Source organism: Sciurus carolinensis, chromosome 7, assembly GCF_902686445.1.
Source record: "Sciurus carolinensis chromosome 7, mSciCar1.2, whole genome shotgun sequence".
NCBI lineage: Eukaryota > Metazoa > Chordata > Mammalia > Rodentia > Sciuridae > Sciurus > Sciurus carolinensis.
The window spans coordinates 108664948-108687130 of NC_062219.1; the positions used below are offsets into that span (position 1 = coordinate 108664948).

The 22183-nt window shown below is 33.8% G+C and overlaps 1 protein-coding gene across 2 annotated transcripts in view; it reads right to left on the reverse strand.

The window, feature by feature from the left end:
* Nucleotides 1-9934: 9934 nt before the first annotated feature.
* The window catches only part of Cd2ap (CD2 associated protein), a 131321-nt gene continuing 119072 nt past the window's right edge, over nt 9935-22183 (reverse strand). For both annotated transcript variants that reach the window (XM_047557971.1, XM_047557970.1), the window contains exons 15-18: nt 21383-21484; nt 19797-19975; nt 17056-17119; nt 9935-12574 (exon numbers count right to left, since the gene is read on the reverse strand). In XM_047557971.1, coding sequence (XP_047413927.1) covers nt 12533-12574; nt 17056-17119; nt 19797-19975; nt 21383-21484 — 387 coding nt within the window. In that variant the 3' untranslated portion in view covers nt 9935-12532. The remainder of the gene's footprint in view (nt 12575-17055; nt 17120-19796; nt 19976-21382; nt 21485-22183) is intronic.

Sequence of the window (22183 nt, forward strand, 5' to 3'; positions counted from 1 at the left end):
CCAGAATCAAGTTGAGATGGAAAAACTTAATCTAAGACAGTGGTACATGAGGGTCAGAAGGATGTCAGTTTATTAAACTGTTCTCTGGTCTCACCTTTATTTCTCCACCTCACTGTGAACTTGACCTAATGTCATTCCTTCTGAAAGCTACCATCCATACCAGGGTAAACGGGACTGTCCTGGGTCAAGTCTACCCACAGTCCTTACAGGCTGAGATAAGCCTTGTTGAGATGTGTGGAGTATAAATTGGCACAAATTATTTAGAGTTCCACTGGACAGATATATCAAAACCATCAAAAATTTTCATACTATTAACCCAGTTGGTACTGCCACTTCTAGGCTTTTACCTTAAAGAAATGAGATGTTTCCAGGTATTCATATAAAAGAACATTTATCACATTATTGCTAATAGTGAAACACTGAAATCCATGTAAATGTCTAAGAAGTAAATTGGTTAAATACATTATAACCATATCTTTTGACAACAGGAAATTCATATTTTGAGGAATAGTAATAAAATGGAAAAAAAATCAGTAAAATATCAAGTGATAATATACCCAAAAGTCTGCATACATTCTTGTTTTGGGGGAAAAATGCATACACATACAATGTGAGCAAATATTTAAAAAAAAAATACCTAAAGTTTATAGTTCTCTCATCTCTGGTTTTGAAGTTTTTAGATCCTTATATTTTCTAATTTTTCACAATGAAAATATTTTTTGATTATAAAAAGATGCAAAAGTCATCAGTCTAGATTCCATCCAAGAAACAGAACAACTCTTTGTATATTAAATATGAAGAATTTAAACCTAGGAAATTAGAGTCTTAAACATTTATTGGGAGGTCTAGGGGAACGACAATAGGAAGCTATGATCAAAAATCTTCGTTTGCAGCTCAAAGCAGGTGATTACTAAGAGCTGATTACAAATTCCAGAGCCTTCTGGAATCCTCTGCTACTCCATGGAGAGGAAACTGACAAGAGAGAAACAAAGTGCTCAGGAAGACACAGCTACGCTTGGAAGAATTCAAGAACTTTGAAGCAAGTAATTTTCAAGAAACTGCCCCAGCTCCCACGTGAGGGTTCACAGAAGCAGCCCTGCATGCACTGACTCCATTCCACAGTCTGCCTGTATGTGTACCTGCCACTGCACCTGGAGAAAAATCCCCTTTCAGTTTTGGCTCCCAACCTTCAGAAGGAAATTCTAGGGTATGTTCTTCCTACCTTCTCACCTGTGCTGCAATGAAGACCAAAGCAATATGTGGCCATAATGCCAAGTAGACAACAGACAAGACCAAAAGAAAACACCAATCTATAAAGCAAAACGACATTGGCAAAACACATGGGAATTAATCTAACAAAAGAGGTGAAAGACCTCTACAATGAAAACTATAGAATACTAAAGAAAAAATTTTTTCTCTTTCTGCTTACTGGTAAGCAGAATTTGTTCCCTAAAGCATTTCCATGTTACTTCCAGAAACAAGGTAAGTATGAAGAATGAAAGGTCAATACCATTGCACTGGGTAAGAAAGGCTAATATACAGGAACTTTTCAGTCTGGAAGAACCTGTATTAGGCAGAACAGTTGCCCTCCTGCCAAAGATGTCTGTATCCTAGTCCCCAGAACCTGTGAATATGTTACATAGCAAAAGGGACTTTGCAGCTATGATGAGGGTAGGACAAGATGGGGCGGGAAGCCTGGCTCCTCCAGGTGAGCCCAATGTAATCACAAGGGTTCTGAGGCACAGAGAGGAGAGTAAAGGCAGGGAGATGTGGCTATGCTGGAAGGTTGGAGTGATAGCATGTAAGAACTCCACCCTCCATTGCTGGCTTTGGCAATGGAGACAGGGGGCCATAAACCAAGAAATGCCAGCAACCTCCTAAGACTGAAAAAAGGAACATGAATCCCATGCTAGAGCCCCCAGAAAGAACCACAGTCTACATATACATTGATTCAGCCCAGGGAGATCCACTTGGTTTACTGAGCTCCAGCATATAATACATTTCTATTGTTCTATGCTATTAAATTTATGGTAATTTCAGCAAAAATAGAACACTAACACAGAGCCCTTCCGGTTCTGAGCAGAAGAAGCCCCAGAAGAGAAGGCAAGTGCAGTCTGAGCAGGAGATGAGATAAAAATATCTCCTAAGGTCAGTGCTCAGCTGGGGAGGAAAAGGGGCAGCGGGTGGTAAGGACTCAGAAACATACTATGCTTAAGGAGATCCACAAGGGGCCAAGGCTCCATCTCCCTGGACATGTCATCGGGGTATCAGGTTTTCTAGGGAGTCCTCATGGGAGGCCTGATTTATCACTTGATATTGAGCCAGGACAAAGAGCAGTAAGAACACAGGCAAGAGTCTAATCAGATAGGTGTGAGACTACAATCTCCTTTTTCCCAGCAGCTTGACCCAGAAATTTGTGGATAACTAGTCAAAGAAGGATAAAGCTATTGGGAAAATTGAGTTAGGATGCAGAGGTGCTGCATTCAGAAACTTGTTATTGAAGGTTTTTGTGAGAATCAAGTGCATATCAGTGTAATGCCATAAAGAACCAGGCAGGATTAGCCACAACTCTGTGCATGTGGGGCAGGAGACCATGAGATGAGTAGTGAAGACACTCCCTGGGGGCCAGTGAAGGCTACGGGACAGTGCGCAGACCTGAGATCTTACCTCCTCCTGCTGCCAGGAGGATACACAGACACCAATTAAGAATAAAGGCCGATAGGTCCTACAAGAGAAACAGCCTGAGAAAGAACTTCATTTTGATCCCTCCTGATCTTGTTTTAAACCAGCTGAGATCATTGACTTTGAATCACAATGTTTTTTTTCCCTTTCTTTCCTGACATCAGTGAGAACAAAGGCTTAAATCAAGATGAAATCAAAGAAAGACATTTTTACATTACACATATACTCATGTATGCAAGGAATTGAAAAGAATGTACATTGGTTTATTTCATTCTCCACTCACTTCCCTCCCTCCATAGGACTGTCAATAATCTCAGTGAGTCTGAGGAAACAGTCCCTTTACATTGAATACATTTGTGTCCCTTGCTGTTTTTCTCATACTCCTGTGCGACGTCTATTTCCTGCCACTCCGACATTTGACACTGTCTGTTGGAATAGAGGACTCAACACTTGACATGGTTCTGTTGATCGTCCTCCCTCTTGGGGGTCATAGGCTTGGCATGTCTCCATGTGTAGTTGCTTTTTAATATTAATAATCAATATATCACTAGAAACTTATTGAAAAAACATTGGGAAGGTTTTACTGTATTGGGATGCAATGGAGAAAAGATAACCTCTTCAACAAATGGTGCTGGGAAAACTGGAAAACCATATGCAATAGAATGAAATTAAACCCCTATCTCTCACCCTACACAAAACTCAACTCAAAATGGATCAAGGACCTCGGAATCAGACCAGAGACCCTGCATCTTATAGAAGAAAAAGTAGGTCCAAATCTTCAACTTGTTGGCTTAGGATCAGACTTCCTTAACAGGACTCCCATAGCACAAGAAATAAAAGCAAGAATCAACAACTGGGATAGATTCAAACTAAAACGCTTTCTCTCAGCAAAGGAAACTATCAGAAATGTGAAGAGAGAGCCTACAGAGTGGGAGAATATCTTTGCCAACCATACCTCAGATAGAGCGCTAATTTCCAGAATCTATAAAGAACTCAAAAAACTCTACACGAAGAATACAAATAATCCAATCAACAAATGGGCTAAGGAAATGAACAGACACGTCACAGAAGAAGATGTACAAGTAATCAACAGATATATGAAAAAATGTTCAACATCCCTAGTAATAAGGGAAATGCAAATCAAAACTACCCTAAGATTTCATCTCACCCCAATTAGAATGGCGATGATCAAGAATACAAGCAACAATAGGTGTTGGCGAGGATGTGGTGAAAAAGGAACACTCATACATTGCTGGTGGGGTTGCAAATTAGTGCAGCCACTCTGGAAAGCAGTGTGGAGATTCCTCAGAAAGCTTGGAATGGAAACACCATTTGACCCAGCTATCCCACTCCTTGGCCTATACCCAAAGGACTTAAAATCAGCATACTACAGAGATACAGCCACATCAATGTTCATTGCTGCTCAATTCACCATAGCCAGATTGTGGAACCAACCTAGATGCCCTTCAGTTGATGAATGGATAAAGAAACTGTGGCATATTTATACAATGGAATATTACTCCGCAATGAAGAATGATAAAATTATGGCATTTGTAGGCAAATGGTCGAAATTGGAGAATATCATGCTAAGTGAGATAAGCCAATCTCAAAAAACTAAAGGACGAATGATCTCGCTGATAAGAGGATGAGAACATATAATGGGGGGTGGGAGGGGCTAGCATTAGGTTTAGGGTTAGGTTTAGAGTTAGGCTAAGGAGAGCGGTAAGAATGAAGGAAAGAAGGACTGTGTAGAGGGAAAAGAGGGGTGGGAGGGGTGGGGGTGAGGGGAAAAATAAAATAAACATCATTACCCTATGTAAATGTAAAAAAAAATAAAAAAAAATTGAGCAGTATTACATAGATAAAATATGTGAAAATAAACAATTGTGGCTGTGCTTGAGTTTAAAGAAGACTGTGATTGCTTTAGTATAATAATAGATAAAGAGCCATTCCTCTGAGCTTGGATGCGGTGTTTAGCCTTTGTTGCTTTCCTAGTTTTAATAGTTGATTCTAGAGATACTTTACATAATAAACACATTTAGGTTAGTCATAAATATAATTAGAGCTTTTTCTATTTAGTCTAATTCTTTGAGAATCAGAATAAGATTGTAGTCCGCCATTATATGAAATTAGAATAGACTAAATATTAACTATAAGTTGATTTCTTTGCCCTTTAATAATAGTAAAAACTTTTCACTGTTAAACACTGGAGTTCATGGTGGGGGTAGTTTCTCAGAAAATCTAGTAACGTGTTTGTTCTGAAGGTTAAAGGCTGGCAGATCATGGTGCCCTCAGTTTAGCTGGGGGACAAGTTTGTTTCAGTTTATCTGGGAGACAAGTTTGTTTATCTGGGAGACGAGGTTGTTTTAATCTAGTTGGGAAATAAGGTTGTTTGTGTCTGGGCTGTCATACAGAGAGAATGTGTACTTTGAGAAGAAAAATAGATTGTTCTTTTGAAGGTTTTTCTTGTTTTAAACTAACCAAAAGTGATGTGATCATTACTGAAGAAAAATAGCTATAAAAAAGCTAGCAGAAAAAATAAAGACAGATTCAGCCTCAGAACACTTGGTGTCTCTGTGTGCTGTTTCTCCACCACACCGACGCCTCCCATCCACCGAGGACTCCCAACCCCTGCTAGGACTGGACCCTGGCACTACCAGACCTTCATTATATTAAGAATCAGAAAAAAATTTTAAAAGAGAAAATCATAATTGCTAGTTTTGTCATTTGTTCAAAATTGCTAAGCTCTGAGCCAAGACCAAACTACTATCTATGGCAGGTTTTGCTTTACCCTAATGTTCTGCAGACGACTGGCTATTATTTGTTAGTGGAAAGACCTGTGTAATGTCACATTGCTCTGTCTTCTAAACAGCATGTTTCACAACTAAAGTTGTCCAGATAGCCATGTCCTTTCTGGGATAACATGGTTCTCAGTTTCTGTGACCTCTAGTCACGTCAGTAACATGAGGGACATGTTAACTTCTTTTTGGACAGCAAAATTATTTCCTATTTAGAATACAAGCTGAAAGAAGGTCTGCTTTCTCAGGCACAATAATGGCACCAGGACTCTTCCCTGACCATTGCTTGGACTGGACTGGACTGGGTGGAACTTACACTAGACCCTTGGGAAGAAGCCAGAAGTAGAAAAACCAGAGATGCCCGACCAGAAACTCTTTGAGAAGTCCAGGGCTCAGGCTCTTTTGTGAGTTTTATATAAGTAACCATAGAGGGGATTGTTTTCTTTGGAGTTGGTTAAGTAGCAGCACTTTACAAGATACAGAAACTGGAGCTGCTCCTGGGTCATTAAGAGCTGTCAATGGCAAATAACACATGGAAGAAGGAACCAAGACCACTGCAGCAACTTGGGGTTAAAGGACCTTTCAAGGAAATAGCATCCAGCTATTTGTTGCTATTTCTATGACTTGGCTGTTTTCTCAGACACAGGGTCCCCTTTCTCTTGCCTCTGAGTACATGACAAGAGGGAAAGGGCATTAAATTGTAGTAACTTTTTTGTTGTTGTTGTTATAGGTAAGTGGTAAAATTTGAAATGATTTGCCAAGTGCCCACAGCTACTAATTTTTGAGCAAGTTTTCAGTCAGATTGGTCTGATTTCAAACCCTCAACTCTCATCTCCCATCGTGTGGCACTTTTCTTGAGGAAGAGGTCAGGCTAGCGAAGTTAGATGGTTATGTTCCAGCTTTGAATGAACTCACTGAGCCCTCCGTGATTTTATTTGCAGGTTCTACACTTATTTTACTCCAGACAAACGAAGCAGCTGAGCTTTGACTGCCATCTAGTGGTCATTTGATTGTTTCACGGAAGTTAAGTAGAATTTTGTTTCTAATGTCTTCACTGAAAAAACATGAAAATCATGTTTGCAGAGATGTACACTAAGAAATAAAAAAAAAATGCGCTCCATTTCAATAAAAATCAAAGTTGGCAACTTTGTTTCACTCATAACCTAACCAAAAATAAATTTTAGGAAGTGGCCATACTCCATTGGTATCAGGTAGAGTTTTAATAGCTATCAAAATGAGAAAACTCTCAGAGCACCTAAGTTTAATTTTTAATAGGTGAAAAAGTCAATCCTAGTTACTGCCACGTACATATGTCTATGTAACTGTAAAATAGGAAAAATAAATACTGTCATAAAGTAAAAAAAATGAAAAATGCAAACTAAATATGTATGATCATGTTACGCAGAGGAATCTGAAAAGACTGCAATCACTAAAATGACTGTTCTACCAATGGAAAGATTTGATGCTCAGAGATAACATGAAGATTCATAAAAGTAGTAAAAAAATCAAACACCCAATTACAGGGTCCTTTCCTACTCTCTCTGGAGAAAGCCAGTAATAAAGCATATTTGATCAAGAGCATAAGCTTCAAAATCAGGCTGCCTGGGCTTGGAGGTTCGCTCCATCTCTTAATAGCTCAGAAGCCTTGGTCAAGCCACTTAACCATTCTGAATCTGTTCACTCATCTATGAAGGATAATAAAACTTATCACACAGAACTGTATAATGATGAAATAATTAGGTTAGTGGTAAGTTGAAACAGTGCTTGTTACATTATAGGCACATCAACGTTAGCTCTGAATATTGACATGATGCCTATTTCTAAAGATAAGTCATAGTGTAATTAAACAGACCACTTAAAATCCAGTAGAAAATACTTAACATATTTTAAGAGCCTAACAGACTTCCTGGAATAGCTACTTTATAACAATCGGTATGACAGTGGTTAGAGATATTTCAACTTGAATACTGAAGATATTCAAAGAGGAAAGATGAAAAGGCAGAAGTGGGTAAAGAAAAGGGATCAAACAGAAACAATCTCTGCTTTTGCTATTCTTTTATTAATTTATCTACAAAATATTTACTGAGAGCTGGGCACAGGGGCACACACCTGTAATTCCAGAGGCTCAGGAGGTTGAGGCAGAAGGATCAAAAGTTCTAGGCCAGCCTCAGCAATTTAATGACGTTGTAATTAACATAGTGAGACCCTGCATCTAATTAATTAAAAAGGGCTGGGTATGTGGCTCAGTGGTTAACACCCTTGGATTCAATCCCCAACACTCCCCACAACAAAATTACTGATTGCCAACTATATGCTAGGCACTATACTAGGTTATCTTAGGCCAGTGCTTATCAAAATTGTGGTTCACAAGGTCAAAACTATCTTCACAGTAGAAAATGACAGTTGCTTTTTTTTTTTCATTGTGTTAAAATCAGAACTGTTGGTATAAATGCAATGCAATGTAGACTTGCTGCTGTCACAGCATGCAAGACAGTGGTATTCAACTGTTATACCATCATCACAAGCCCGTAAGGATATGTCTTGCCTTGTCCTACTTTGTTCAATATAGTTTTTCTCATAATTTCACATGATGCATTAAGATGGAGGTTCAGAAAAAACTGTAATACCCAGATCTAGCCTTTCTTGAATCTTAACTGGAAAGTAATAGAATCTAATAGATTTATTTGAATAAACTATCATCTGCTTTTATTTCTTAGAATGGAACTAACTTTGAAGACTATCTTCACAGAAAACTCACAAGGTTTGAATTGGACAATCCTTAATGTCTCTTCAAACACTAAAATTCTACAGTCCAAAATTACCACTATGTGCCTACAAAGGCTTAATTTTGTCTGGTGTTTATACAGGCCAATAAAAACCAACTCAAAATTTTTATAATTTTTTTTTACTTAAATGACTTGACATACTTATTTTCCACACTACTTCATAGTAGTGTCCTACTCTTTGTGTTCCATATTTTCAGCAATTTTTAGAAGTCAGAGCAATGTATATGGTATATTTCCAGCATGAGTACATGGGCATTTTTAGGGTTTTTCTTTTATTTTTACAGACTTCATTTTGATTCATTGTACACAAATGGGGTACATCTTTTCTTTTCTATGGTCGTGCACAATTTTGATTCATACCATTCGTGTAATCATACATGTACACAGGGTAATGATGTCTGTCTCATTCCACCATTTTTCATACCCCTCCTCCCTCTCATTTCCCTCTATGTAATCTAAAGTTCCTCCATCCTTCTCTCACTCCCCACCCCCTACCCCCATTATATATTTTTAGGTTTTTGTTTGTTTTGGTACTAGGGTTTGAACCCAGAGCTTAACAATGATAGGCAAGTGCTCTCTACCACTGAGATCCTTGTTGCCTTGCTATCTTGATTCAATCTTCTCTATATCTGTCAGGGCTTTTTTCAGTTGTGAGTCAGAATTCCAACAAGCTTATGAGCAGATCTGTGCTTCAGGAACCAAGCAATGGGTAACTGAGGTTCCAGAATGTAATTAGTTTCAAAATCCCTCTGGATTCTGTTTCCATCTTTTTATGCCCTACTAAATTTTGTTCTTTCCAAATAGCTTTTCCACAGAAAAATATGTGTGGAGAGCTCTCAAGCTGGCACTAGTGCTTTGCTTCCAAATTTTAAAATTTGAGTCTTCGATTAACTCTAAAACTCAACTTGAGCTTACTACTCTACCCACTGGGAGCAATCATTGGAAGGCAGAACCTATAAGACAACAGCAGCTACCATTCAAAGAATATAATATAGATGAATGTAGTTATCTCCCCAAATAAGGTGATGCTGTATTCAAAAACAAAGGGAGTGAAAATATTATGTCTCCTCTCTTTATTCATCTCATTACATCACATCCAACATTGTAAATGCTTTTTGAAAAAAGATTAAAAGAGCAACTTCCATTCTTTTTGAACTGAATGTATCCCAAGCACTTTACAAGGCACTTTATATAAATCACTTCAAATTCTTCCCATAACCCTGGACAGGAAGTGTCTCACAGTTTCAGATAAAATAACACATTTTGAAGGATACAAGAAGTCACATAGGTCTAGAAGTTTTAATACTTTCATTTTCTATTTGTTTCTTTTATTTGAAAAGTTCAAATGATAAATATTCATCATTCTAAAATAAGCATTTGCTTAAGTAAATGAAGAGTAGCCAATAAAAACTGACGAAACTGGCAATACAATTCTTTTATTATTGATTTTTCTTTTTGAGGGAGAAGCATTTTTTTAACAGCACCTGTAAACAAGTCAGTGGATATACTATTCTGAGATTCCTCATAAATATACATAGGGATGTGTGTGTATGTGTGTATTTTTTGGAATGTTAGATTACAATAGCAACCACATTCCATAATAGTTACTGAAGGCAAGTCAGGCTAAAACAAGGATAAAACTTCATAGCTAAAAATATTCATAGCAGCAACTTTAAAAAGATGATTTTATTAAGTCATTGCACTTGGTCATTTTATTGCTATAGCAAAACAAGGCCATTAAATTATAACACTTCTCGTTTTGGATTTAACTGATTGTCTCATTCTGCTCATACATTTCAAGTTTAAAAGCAAGCATAAAACGTTTACCAAAAAATTTACAGAGCACTTGAATGTTTATTTTTTCTGTGATCACAGTAAGGAGCTGATTTTAAAAAGAAGAAAAAAAGGATCCTCTCTTCCACAAGGCCCATTCTCTCTTTGCATCTTTAGACTCTTCAGTAAAGTTCTGTATAATTCTGTAGAGGTAACAGCTTTATAAGACAGAAGCTTAGTGGTCACAATACAAAAAAGGTAACATTGAATACAATTAGGAAATTAGTATTATGTATTTCAAAGCACAGCAAACCTGAACTATACATTCACACTAATAATTTGGCAAGGACAGATTCCATGCTGTTCACTTTGTTATTTATACTCAAAAGTGGGGAGTGGGGGTGGGAACTAATGTTTCACCTCCAATAAAAGCTATTACTATTACATATCATTTTGTGACATGAAATTTAGAAATAGTAATTAATAAAAGTTTTCATACCAAGAACAAATACTGGTAAACTATAATAAAGGAATCATTTTTCTCTTTAATTTCAAGCTTGCTTGGTTTTCTTTACTATTTTGTCAAGGGCAGAAAAATAGAACTTCAATGACTTGTATATTCTGAGAAGTAGGAAAGTCAAATGTACTAGAGAAAAATGACCAAAAAAACTTCACATATAACCTGAAATCTGGGTAGGGATAACTTAGTAGATCTTCCAAAGAGAAAGCTGGAAGATGGTGTCTAGGATGCAATATTTTTATTTTTACCTAAGGACTGTCATTAACAGATGATGTAATTTATTTAACAAGGAAATCATTCAACTAATCATTTAAAAACAAAAAGGAACAATTTTGTTCAGTAGTGACCTCATTAGAGGAACCCAAAGACATTAAATAGTTAAAATGTATACACTCAAAAAGCACAATTAGCTTTCCCCCAAAGCGCAAACATTGTGATTTAAACATTAAGTAATTGTGTACTGGCATTTCTATTATTTTCTACTTCAGTTCTCTTTTTGAAACAGTAAGACAGAATTTCATTTACACAAGATTTCCATACTTTAAGATTTAAAAACATACAGAAAAAACATTGGTTTGGTGGTTTAAAACAAAAACAAAAAATGGAAGCATGATAACTTGGTCCTTAAAATAATTTCCTATAGTAGAGCTTGAAGCCTATTTTTTTTTTGTAAATGAAAAATTTTTTAATTTTAAATTAACCCATAAGTTTTTAGACATATTACCTATAGATATAACATTCTGAAATGTTCAACTGTTCATAAATGACTGAAAAAAAGTATTTATTCACCCATTCTGTGAAAATGTTTTTTCAATATGGTCAACTATATTTGGTTTAAATAAGCTGTAATGTGTTATATTTTATGATATACTAACATTCTTTCTAAACTTTTAACCTAAATAACATTCCAAAATATCTCCAGGAGTTAGTTTGCCCTATTATGTAAATTATACACTGTAAAACCTGAGTATTTACATAATGACAACTTGTCCCAGTATGACACTTTACATGAGGTTCTGAAAAGATTTGGGTTTTGTTTTCCTAATATTACCATTATTAAAAGTCAGAGAGAACAGCACAAAGAACTAAATCATGAGATAATGAAATGAGTAATATTTGAGACTATAAAATAAGCAGAAAAGTACAGCAATGAGGCTGGTGTTTACATATTTCATATGTGCTGTAGTTTCTAGGCACAAGTAAAGGATTAAATTGATGTTTTTAGATTCCTTAAGAACGAATGAACTTAAAATAAAGCTCATATTTGACAATCCATTACATTTTAATTAAATTCCTTTTATGAATCCTATAGTGCAAGCAATATAAAACACTCAAAGTTGAAACTTTTTAATTATTTCATTAGTTATTACTATATGCATGGGTGAGTAATCTGGTTTATAGCTAGGAAACTCCTATTTCATCACCCAAATTAAAAACAGCACTGCAGACAAACAGGCACAACAGTGTAATCCTGGGTAAGAAGCTAAAAGTAAAAATATGTATATATTTACAAAGTTTATATCCCTTATGTATCATGGGAAAAGTAGTGACTATAGTTACTATAAAGCTAATTTGTCGCTCTCAAACAGTTTATCTTACAGATTACTTGTAAAGATATCACCATATTTATAGTATAGAGCTCTTTAAAAATAATACTACAAGTTTCAATAAAAAAATTATGAACTTTCTTTCCTTTTTATACAGATTCAGTAGTATTTTCAAGCAAACAAACAAAAGTAATGTTTGCAATCCCAGCACAGTAAGAAATAAGGCCTCTTTTTTCTCATATTGGCAAAGCTAAATATATAAAAGAAAACACCCACCCCTAACTTTTTAATAGATACTATAGTTCATATACTCATATTTCTTTATCACAACACCAGCGTTTGTTATTTTTAAGTAGCAAGTCAGTGGAAGTTCATATTGTTGCTTCTGAATCCCTGGAACATTTAAGAACACTGTGTTCAACCACTTCAAGAAGACAGGACAGCTTTTTTCAGTTTCTCTATTTCCACCTAAAATACAAATACAAATTGGGTAACAGGTAAAATACACCTTAGTGCAATGTATTTTGGCATATGTCATTAACATGTGATCATACTTTTTAAACTAGCAGATTTGATTTCCAGATATAAATCCAGTTTCCCATGGTGTAATATTGTTGAATAAATGCTCAACAGAAGAAAAATGTCACCATGCAAGTCCCAAAACAGCAGATAATAAGAAAAATATCAAATCTAAATCTTACAGCCAGAACAATGTTAAGTAATGTGAGATTTGAAAGAACTTTAAGAAAATTATTTCTATGAAGAACTAAAGAACCCTGGAAACCAAATTAAGACATGTACATGTATATGTAATTAAACAAAGGGGGCAGTGTATTATAGTATAAAAAATAAAAAACCAGTTTATATTTCATGTTTTTCACTATCTATGTGTTACTGGTAAATCACTTAACATTACTTCCTTTCAAATTTCCCATCTGTAAACAGAAGGTACTAAATAGTCTTTAAAGACCAGGAATATAATCGAGATTCAGACAATGTGTTAGAAGTAGTTCTACCTTTAGGAGAAGGGCCCCTTTCACTTAAGAGAGAGAGAAAAAAATGTTCATAATAACTACAGAGAGATACATAATTTTCACATATTAAAAAAATGACTAAGTTGAGACTAAAAGACATTAAATAGTAAGTCAATGTTTCTACACCAGTAATTGGCATAGGACTTGTATTAGTCAAGTCTAGGTCTATAAAGTCCACAGTTTTTGTACTGACTTTCTTCCCAATTCAACTATGTTTTTCTTTTTAATTTTCACTTCCTTGCTTTTCCTGATAATATCACCTCTCTTCAACAATGCACATAAACAATGCATGCTTCAGTTACCCTCTGACAAACAGTTCTTCACCACAGACATAAAGTAGAATTTTGATATGGTCAAAAAATCTCCTAAGGTATGCCAACCATCCAAAACCAGATTATTAACTTCAGATCTCTCCTGATATCGTTCTTTTAATAATATAATTATGAGCTAAATGTTTTACCAGTACTGGATAGGGATTAGTCTCAATCTACAGCCTGGATTGAGATAAAATATCTTCAAATCATCCTCCTCATGTACTATTACTGTCTTATTTCTAAAGATACATGATAATAGACAAGAATGTACAGAAAGCAATAAAAAATAAGTTGGCAAAAGAGAATAAAAGTTGGGAGGAATGATCATTCAAAGTCAGTAATACTCCATACCAACAGTAATTTCTGACATAAATTTAGTTATCAAGCAGTATCTTATATTGCTACCTGCCCTCCTCATTGTTCCTTTGTTTATCACCCCCCAGTATAATTTAGTATTATATAGTACTAACATTATAATATTTCAAAGTACTACATTTAATCTTGGGGCAAACAATTCTTCTTTAACTGTATGATCCTAAAACTTTAATGCCTTAAGTGTGCTTTTACAAATACAGAGGTCAAACTTTGCCCGCTGGGGAGGAGGGGGCAGATATAATTCAGTAGGAGAGTAACAGCTAACTATATTGGAAAAATTAAATTCTTCAAAAAAGAAATAATTCATTTGACTCCTTTTATGATTTTTATAATACACATACACATTCCTCTTGCTTATTTTCATATACGAATATAAACATGTATGTATAAAACAAAGAAAAAAGTCAAGAAACTTTTTTTTAATTTCTCAATTTCTACCAATTTACGTGCTGGGAATTTAGTATGTATTTTAAACATGTTTCCTCTAATATTCATTAACACAACAATAATTTATTAAATTATCTAATAAGTGTATAGCACTGTTAAGAGTGATGGACAAAGATGAAACAGATGTGGATCTCATTCCAAATAGTCTCACAATGAGGAATGGGACAAAACAAACAGAACAGTGATAAGATAGAAAATTATGATTTACATATCTCTTTAAAAACTAGAGTGCATGTGAATTTGGAGGAAAATTAAAACTACTTTTAGTCAAAGGAAGACTACTACCAATTTAATAAATGTGATTCTTCGAGCAGGTCAACAGATGAATGAATAAAGAAACTGTGGTATATATACACAATGGAATATTATTCAGCCATAAAGAATAATAATATTATGGCATTTGCAAATAAATGGATGGAATTGGAGAACACCATGCTAAGTGAAATAAGCCAATCCCAGAAAACCAAAGGCGAAATGTTTTCCCTGATAAGTGGAGAATGATATATAATGGGGGTGGGGGGATGGGGAATGAGAGAAGAATGGAGGAACTTTGGATTATGTAAAAGAAAATGAGAGGGAGGAGGGGTATGAAAAATGGTGGAATGAGACAGACATCATTATCCTATGTATGATTACACGAATGGTATGAATCTACATGGTGTTCAACCATAGAAACGAAATGATGTACCCCATTTGTGTACAATGAATCAAAATGCAGTCTGTAAAAAATTAAAAAATAAATAATTTTTAAAAATAATCTATAGAATGGGCAAAGAAGATGAGGAAAGAAGACAATTCAGGAAGAGTGAAAATTCAGATGTATCAACTTGTTAAGGCACAATGGAGGATCAGCAATTGAGATAAAAAGATAAACTAGGACTAGAATAATAGTAGACCTCACACACCAACTTGAGAAGTTTGAACTTTATTCAACAAGTAACAGAAACCTTGCGAAAGTACCTGAGTAAGGAAAGATTAATCTGGGATAAAATGAGAGAAACCTGAGCAAGCTCAAAGGAAATAAAGAACATCAGAACAAGAGAGTGTTGATAAAGAGATAAAAGGAGTTAAAGCAAATAGAACTGAAAGTCTTCACTTTAAAAGTCTCTTAAAAGAGACTGGAAGTACCATGTCTGTGTGATTAGAAGGGTAACAAAGTAAAAAGAACAGAAAAGGAAAATAAAATATTTCCCTGGAGATATGCTACATTCTCCATGGAACATTCCAGGAGACTAACAGAATCAAAAGAAACTGGGAAAACAAGAATTAGATTTAGAAGGAGATACATTAAAGCTAATCACTAGATTCACTGTTGCAAATGAATTCAAAAAAGTGAGTGCATAGAGAAAAGAGCAAAGGGCAGTAAAGAACATTTACATTTAGGCTACAAAAAACAAAAAGGAAAGAGAAGTCAGAAACAGAACAAAGTATCACTACAACAAACCTTTGACAAAGAGAAACAGTAAAAAATTGAAATGTGCAGAAACTGAAGAAGAGATATTGGGTGTGGCATCAGTAAAACTAAAAAATGCAAGGGGTTAAAGACTGAATTGAAAGTAAAGGCTCAGAAACTGCAAATGTAGCCTTTTTGAGAGGATAGAATGGGAGTTGTTTTTGTTTTGTAGGAATGAACCCCACATGAAAAGAGAAAACAACCATAGTAGATCAAAAGGGCAGCTAGACCTGAAAGATGGCTTTCATTTGAAGGAGAAAAACTGAGTATGTTCATACAAAGAAACAAAAGTATCAAAAAAAGAGAATTTGTCAGTGTTAAGAGTATAAATGAAGTTTTCATGATACTTTGTAAATTTTATCTTCAAATATATTATCTCAACAACTAATGTTAAAGAAGGTTAAGTGACACTCACCCAAGTTTACATAGCATGACAATTTCTAAGAGTGAACATTTTTAAGTCTGGTTACTTCTGTTAAAAATGTCTAAAATTTTCAGTTCCACTGTTATTACTTCACCATTCTTAACTCCAGCTTTCTCACCCTTATAAATAAAAACAATAATCCTTACAAGTTCTTATGTGTATTAAATGAGATAATGTACAGAAAGAACTAAGCCTAAATGATGATATAGTTTAGGGTAGTCATGACTCTAAGTCAGAATAGGAGCTCAAGTTCTATAACCACAGTCCCATGTTCTATTTTGTCCGATGCTAACACAAGAAATAGGCTAAGTAATGAAGGTAAAAAGTAGAGAGGATATGATATATTTCAAAAGAGAGTAAGAAAAGTCTCTGAAAAAAAATGCAAGATACAACTTTCTCTTACGTATGCAGGAAGAAGAACACAATTGAAGATAAAATTGCATGAAGAGAAAAAGAAAGATAAAGAAGAAAAAGGAATTAAGTAAAATTGCCAGCCATCAGCAAAGAACAAAGGTAAAGTAAGCTTTTAGTGAGAAATGGAAAGCAGTGCCACCATGAGACCAGCCAAATGGAAAAAACAAAAACATTTACTGCAAAGAAAAGAGAACTATATGTCAAGGAAGAATTGGAAACTTAAAAGGAAAGAACAATATTTATTTTATTCATAAATATATACCTTCAGGTTCACACACTGCCTAGAGAGTTAATGTTCAAAAATTTTTTTGCTGTGTCAATGAATGAAACATGACAGGGCATTTACAAAATTGCCATCATGCAATAGGGAGTATCCAATTGTAATAGAATGGCATAATTTGTAGTGGAACCAATCACACAGTTGGGATGGAAAAAAACATATCCAGTTTATGCTGTCTAAAATCTCAATGCTGGGAGAAACTAATTACCTCTAGATTACTCCTCAAGGTCTTCTCTTCTTCCAAATCTTTTCTCAGTTTTTCCAGTTCTTTCCTAAAAACAAAAATATTTATTACTTTCAATTAAACAATATAAATAGATGAGGCAAACAGACAAAAAGTTATCAGGATCTCTTTTGCCTACCTCCCAGTACATGAGGGAAACTAGACTTGTTGATTGAGAAATTTTTCAGATTTTCTAGTTTGAACAATTCAATATAACAGTAAAAAATTCATCAAAACCCTGGCAAACTTATCAAGATAAATTAAATAAATTCAGAACAGTTCATGATAAAACAAAAAAGGAAATAATATACGGCCTTTAAAAGCAATTTTTCATATTCATCTAGTATACATTTTATAGGATGGACACTTCAGAGCCAAAACAACTTGTGAAATGACATTAACAAATCACAATAAAGGCAAACTACAAGTTTATTTGATAAAATAACCTGCGCTTCAAGTTTTTTCTCTTTATCTAAAATTAAATATTATACCAAAAGTTAAAAGCCAAAAAACAAAATGTTACAACCAATAATTGATCTATCTTAACTCAAATTTTTATTTTTCCATATTCATCTAATTTTTCTATATAGACATACTGTAAGTATACATTCTATGGTGTATCTTTTCAGAAAGTATTTTAAAACATTAACATGCTGCTAAAATTTTCATATCTATCACTGCTATTTGGTATTCAAATATCTGGGGGTTTCTTTTGTTTCCTCATTTATTTCTGGGGACAGAGGGAATGAGAAGAACAGGAATTACTTAATACTATTAATAAGGCAGTATACCAATTTCTAAATCGAAAACCATGTATATTTTCAGTCTTTTAACACACACTAGAAAAATTCTTTTCAAGAGTATTGTAGAAAAAATAGTCCAGCATGATGGTACATGCCTGTAATCCCTGCTACTCAGGAGATTTAGGCAGAATGATTCCATGCTCAGTGGTACTGCACTTACGTAATATGTGCAAGGCCCTGGGTGTAATTCCTAGCATAACCTCTCACACCCCACCAAAAAGAAGAGTACTATAGAAAAGCAGTTTGAGAAACTGTTAAAAATTTCATTAAATAAAACAAGGGCACTTTTAAAATTATTTATATTTTTAAGTTAACATTTCAAAACTAATTTAATAATTAGAAAATCATTCCTCTATATTTGAGGCAAATTTTCTATTTTCTACTTGACTGTAATTTTTGAAATAATAATATTCAACTCAAATTTATCTAGAGCTTATTTTATAGTGACAAAAGAGGTACATCTTAGTTGAATTCATAGTTCTATCACATTATCCTAGATTATATGTTTTCTATCTTAATTATTTAATATTCTGAATTTATAAGACATTAAATCTATATTTAAGTTGAAAAGTCCTGGATTATTTATCCCATCCTATTTACCCACATAGTGTTAACATCATTTGCTTTTTGATCTGATAATTTAGTACTACTCACATTTTTATTGTTCTTTTTAAAATATATTGATAAATGTACAGTTTCTATATACCATTGTTTTCATTTTACAAGTCTGGGATCAAACTATAAGTCTTCTTCTGCAACTTCTCTAGTGAATACTTAGATTATTGACATATTTCAATCTTTATATATCAACCTCTATTTTTTAGTTACTTGTTGCATGCATTTTAGATTTTAATATTGGATACATATTATTATGTATTTGTAAGCTATAAAGACATAATAGTAAAGCAAAAGCCAAAGTATTCCAATTTAAGTTAATGTATCAAATGACAAACTATATATTGTTCACATAAATTATATAATATATACAAATATATACATACACACACATATTTTTAAGCAGTTACTCAAGATACATTTTTGTTTCTAAGAGGTATCTGTAATGTTCTATGAACTACAAATACCTCATGTTATTAATCTCACTATGGTTTTTTATAAAGAATTCTAGGCCACCTGAGAATTGAGGAAGAAATGGTTAAAATTAGGTCCTGGGTAACATAGCCTCTGGCTGTGAATTTTATATTCTAAGAAATTCTCTTAGGATGCCGGTGTAAGGGGATGAACACCCTCATTCTCAATTCAATTAGATTACTGACTCTTTTATCTCTTTTACCTTGATATTTTACAGCATTATGTTTAAAATGTCAAGTTTTAAAATTAAAATGCTAGTCTTTAGAGATCTCTAAATCAATAGAGGACATAAGTGTTATTTTAGCTCTGTCACTTAAGAACTATGTAATAAGTAAACAACTTCTCTGAACCTTTACTTCTTTACCTTAAAAAAATAGGGTTATAGTAAATGAGTTTTTAAATGTATTTGAGCTCTACAAAGTCTCTAACATTCAATTAAGGATGCCCTACTGTACACCATATTAACAACTTTCAGAATTAAGAGAAAGGCTTTAAAGATCACCTATCCTAACCCTCTGATAAGTTTAACTACAGACATACACACCTGACCTAAAATACAATGATTTTCCTAATATTTTCAAGACCACTTAATGCCTGTGTCTGACCAGAAGATTTCTAGCCCAACATACATGTTAACCTATGTATTCCATGACTGACATTCTGGAACAAGTTTTCCAATTCAAGTTTTTGTCAAAAGCACCCTTAATGAAAATTTGTTTCAAAACACTTGCTTATACCATAAATTGGCAGAATAGACCTTTATTTGATCTACTTTGAAAGAATTCTTTGCATATATATTCGGTAGTACTCACAGAAAAAACAAGGGTTACTTACCCATGATCCTTTTTCAGTGCTTCTACAATACACAGCAATTCAATAATCTGGGCTCGAAGTTCATCCAGGGAATTTTTTTTCCCATCATCTATTTCTACTTTAGGTTTGATTTCTAATGGAGTTAGGAAAGCAGATGTATTTGCTTTAGAAGCACTTGGTGTTGAAAGGTACACAGATGGCTGAAAACATAAAAAGTTTTTTTCTGATTTTATTTGTATTTATATTACATTTAAGGTTAAAAGATATTCACAGCAAAAGATTAAAAAAATAATAATAATAACATAGAGCACACTGAGCATCCCTGATCTAAAAACTGGAAATTCAAGATGATTAAAAAATTCCAAACTTTGGGTAGCAATTTTCCACAAGTGAAAAATTCTGTACCTGACTTTATGTAATGAATTAAGTCAAAATGGAGGCCTACTAAAAACACTGTATAAAATTACCTTCGGGTTTTGTGTATAAGAAACACATAAAACAAATGAATTTTCTATTTCATCTTGGGTCCCATTCTCAAGATATATCATTGTGTATCTGCAAATATTCTAAAATACAAAAGAATTGGAAATCTGAAAACACTTCTGGTCCCTAGTATTTTAGTAAGGGATACTTAACCTGTACTCCAAACTAATGGTAAATTTGGAAATTCAAGTAATAAGTTGATGTTCATAACTGGAAAAAAACAACAGACAACTAAAGAAATAGTTTGCAATCACTAGTGGTTTTTGCAGAAGAAAAAAATGCCAATGGCTTTGTTTTTAAAAAGAACAACAACAAAATCCACCAGATTTGTCTTATGGTTTGCCTACTAGAGAATCTAAAAGCAAGAATATATGAGTATTAATAAGGTATCACTTTGATCTGCCATATTAAATACATGTCATTTAGACTACCCAGCGAGGCTCACTTAAAAGTAATTATGAAAAATTTAGTAAGAACATGGAAGAGGCATTACAATGAATCCACACACTTCGTTTCAGTAGTAAAATAAAACAACAAAGTCATTTTAGTAAAATTTCAATGGATTGACAACTGCTTAGAGAATGAGATTTAAGTGTATTTAATAAATTGCAAATGTATCCAAATGCCTGGAATAAAACTAAGAAACAACTTAGGAGTTGTCAGTTGTGGTAAAATATTATAAATAAAAACAGCACAAATTTAGAAAAGATATTTAACACCATGTAACAGATGGAAGGATCCATGCATTTTGCCATTCATTCCAGTATATAAGAAGTGCTTAAAATTATGGTGCCAAGAACCAAGTTAGGTAAAGAGTAAAGAAATGACATTATACCTCTTTGAAGTATGGACTAACCAATTTCAGAGTATACATTTAATAAGAAAATGAAACAGATATTCAGATCTGTGCCTTAAAAATGTGAAATATGAAATAAGTAACATTATTCATTTAAAAAAATAATATAAGCTCTTCTAAAAAAGATCTGGAGAGAACAGTGTGACTTAAGTTTAAAACTCAATTTTTCAACATAAATTATTTAGAAAATACACTAAATTCTATAATTTTGATGTCCACAAAGAATCCTGAAAACCATACATATCTTATAGCAGAATGTGCCTCTCACCTTTGGAGTGTAGCATGTATCCTTTTTAAACTCAGATGGCTTTATGTTGGCACTATCCTCTTCTTTTGGTAATTTCAAGGTTTTTTCTGGGCTTTGAGTTGGCTAAATGATTTTTTAGAAATCAAGAAACAGAAAAGAGCAAAGAAGGAAGTTATGGTAAGCATTTGGATAATAAAGAAAATTACTTATATCACTTTGTTTTCAGTTGCTACTGTTCTTATTATTCCATTACCCTTAAAAAGGATGTTATATAATTTCAAGCTGAATAACACATTTGCATATCTTGAAGGCAAGAATAACTTGTCTCATAACAACAAAAAATTTTTTCCACTTAAGTAAACTAAAAGTATCATAATACTTTAAGAGTTATTATATTACCATTAATGTACAACATGTATTCCAGGCAACAAACAGAAAGCATAATAACAAGTCACTAATTTAGAATAACAAGACATGTACTGCAAAAATAATGAATATTTCAGAAGAAAAAAAATTCTCATTTTACCCTAAAGTAAGTTATCTTCTACTTTTCAATTCTAATCATTGTTGTTAGATGAGTAGATTGAATAGGTTCCTTCTTCTCCTTTGACCCTGGGCTTTGTGATTATGGTCTCATGACAACCGTTTATTTCTGAACCTATAACTTTCTATTCCAGACCATAGGAAATAACATATCTCTTTCCTTGTTTCCTTCTCATTTTCTTATACACCGGCATTTGCCACTTGACTGTAACAGGTACCTTCCCAATTTATAAACTTAGGTATAGCTATAGAACCTCTCATTTTCTCATCTTCAAATGG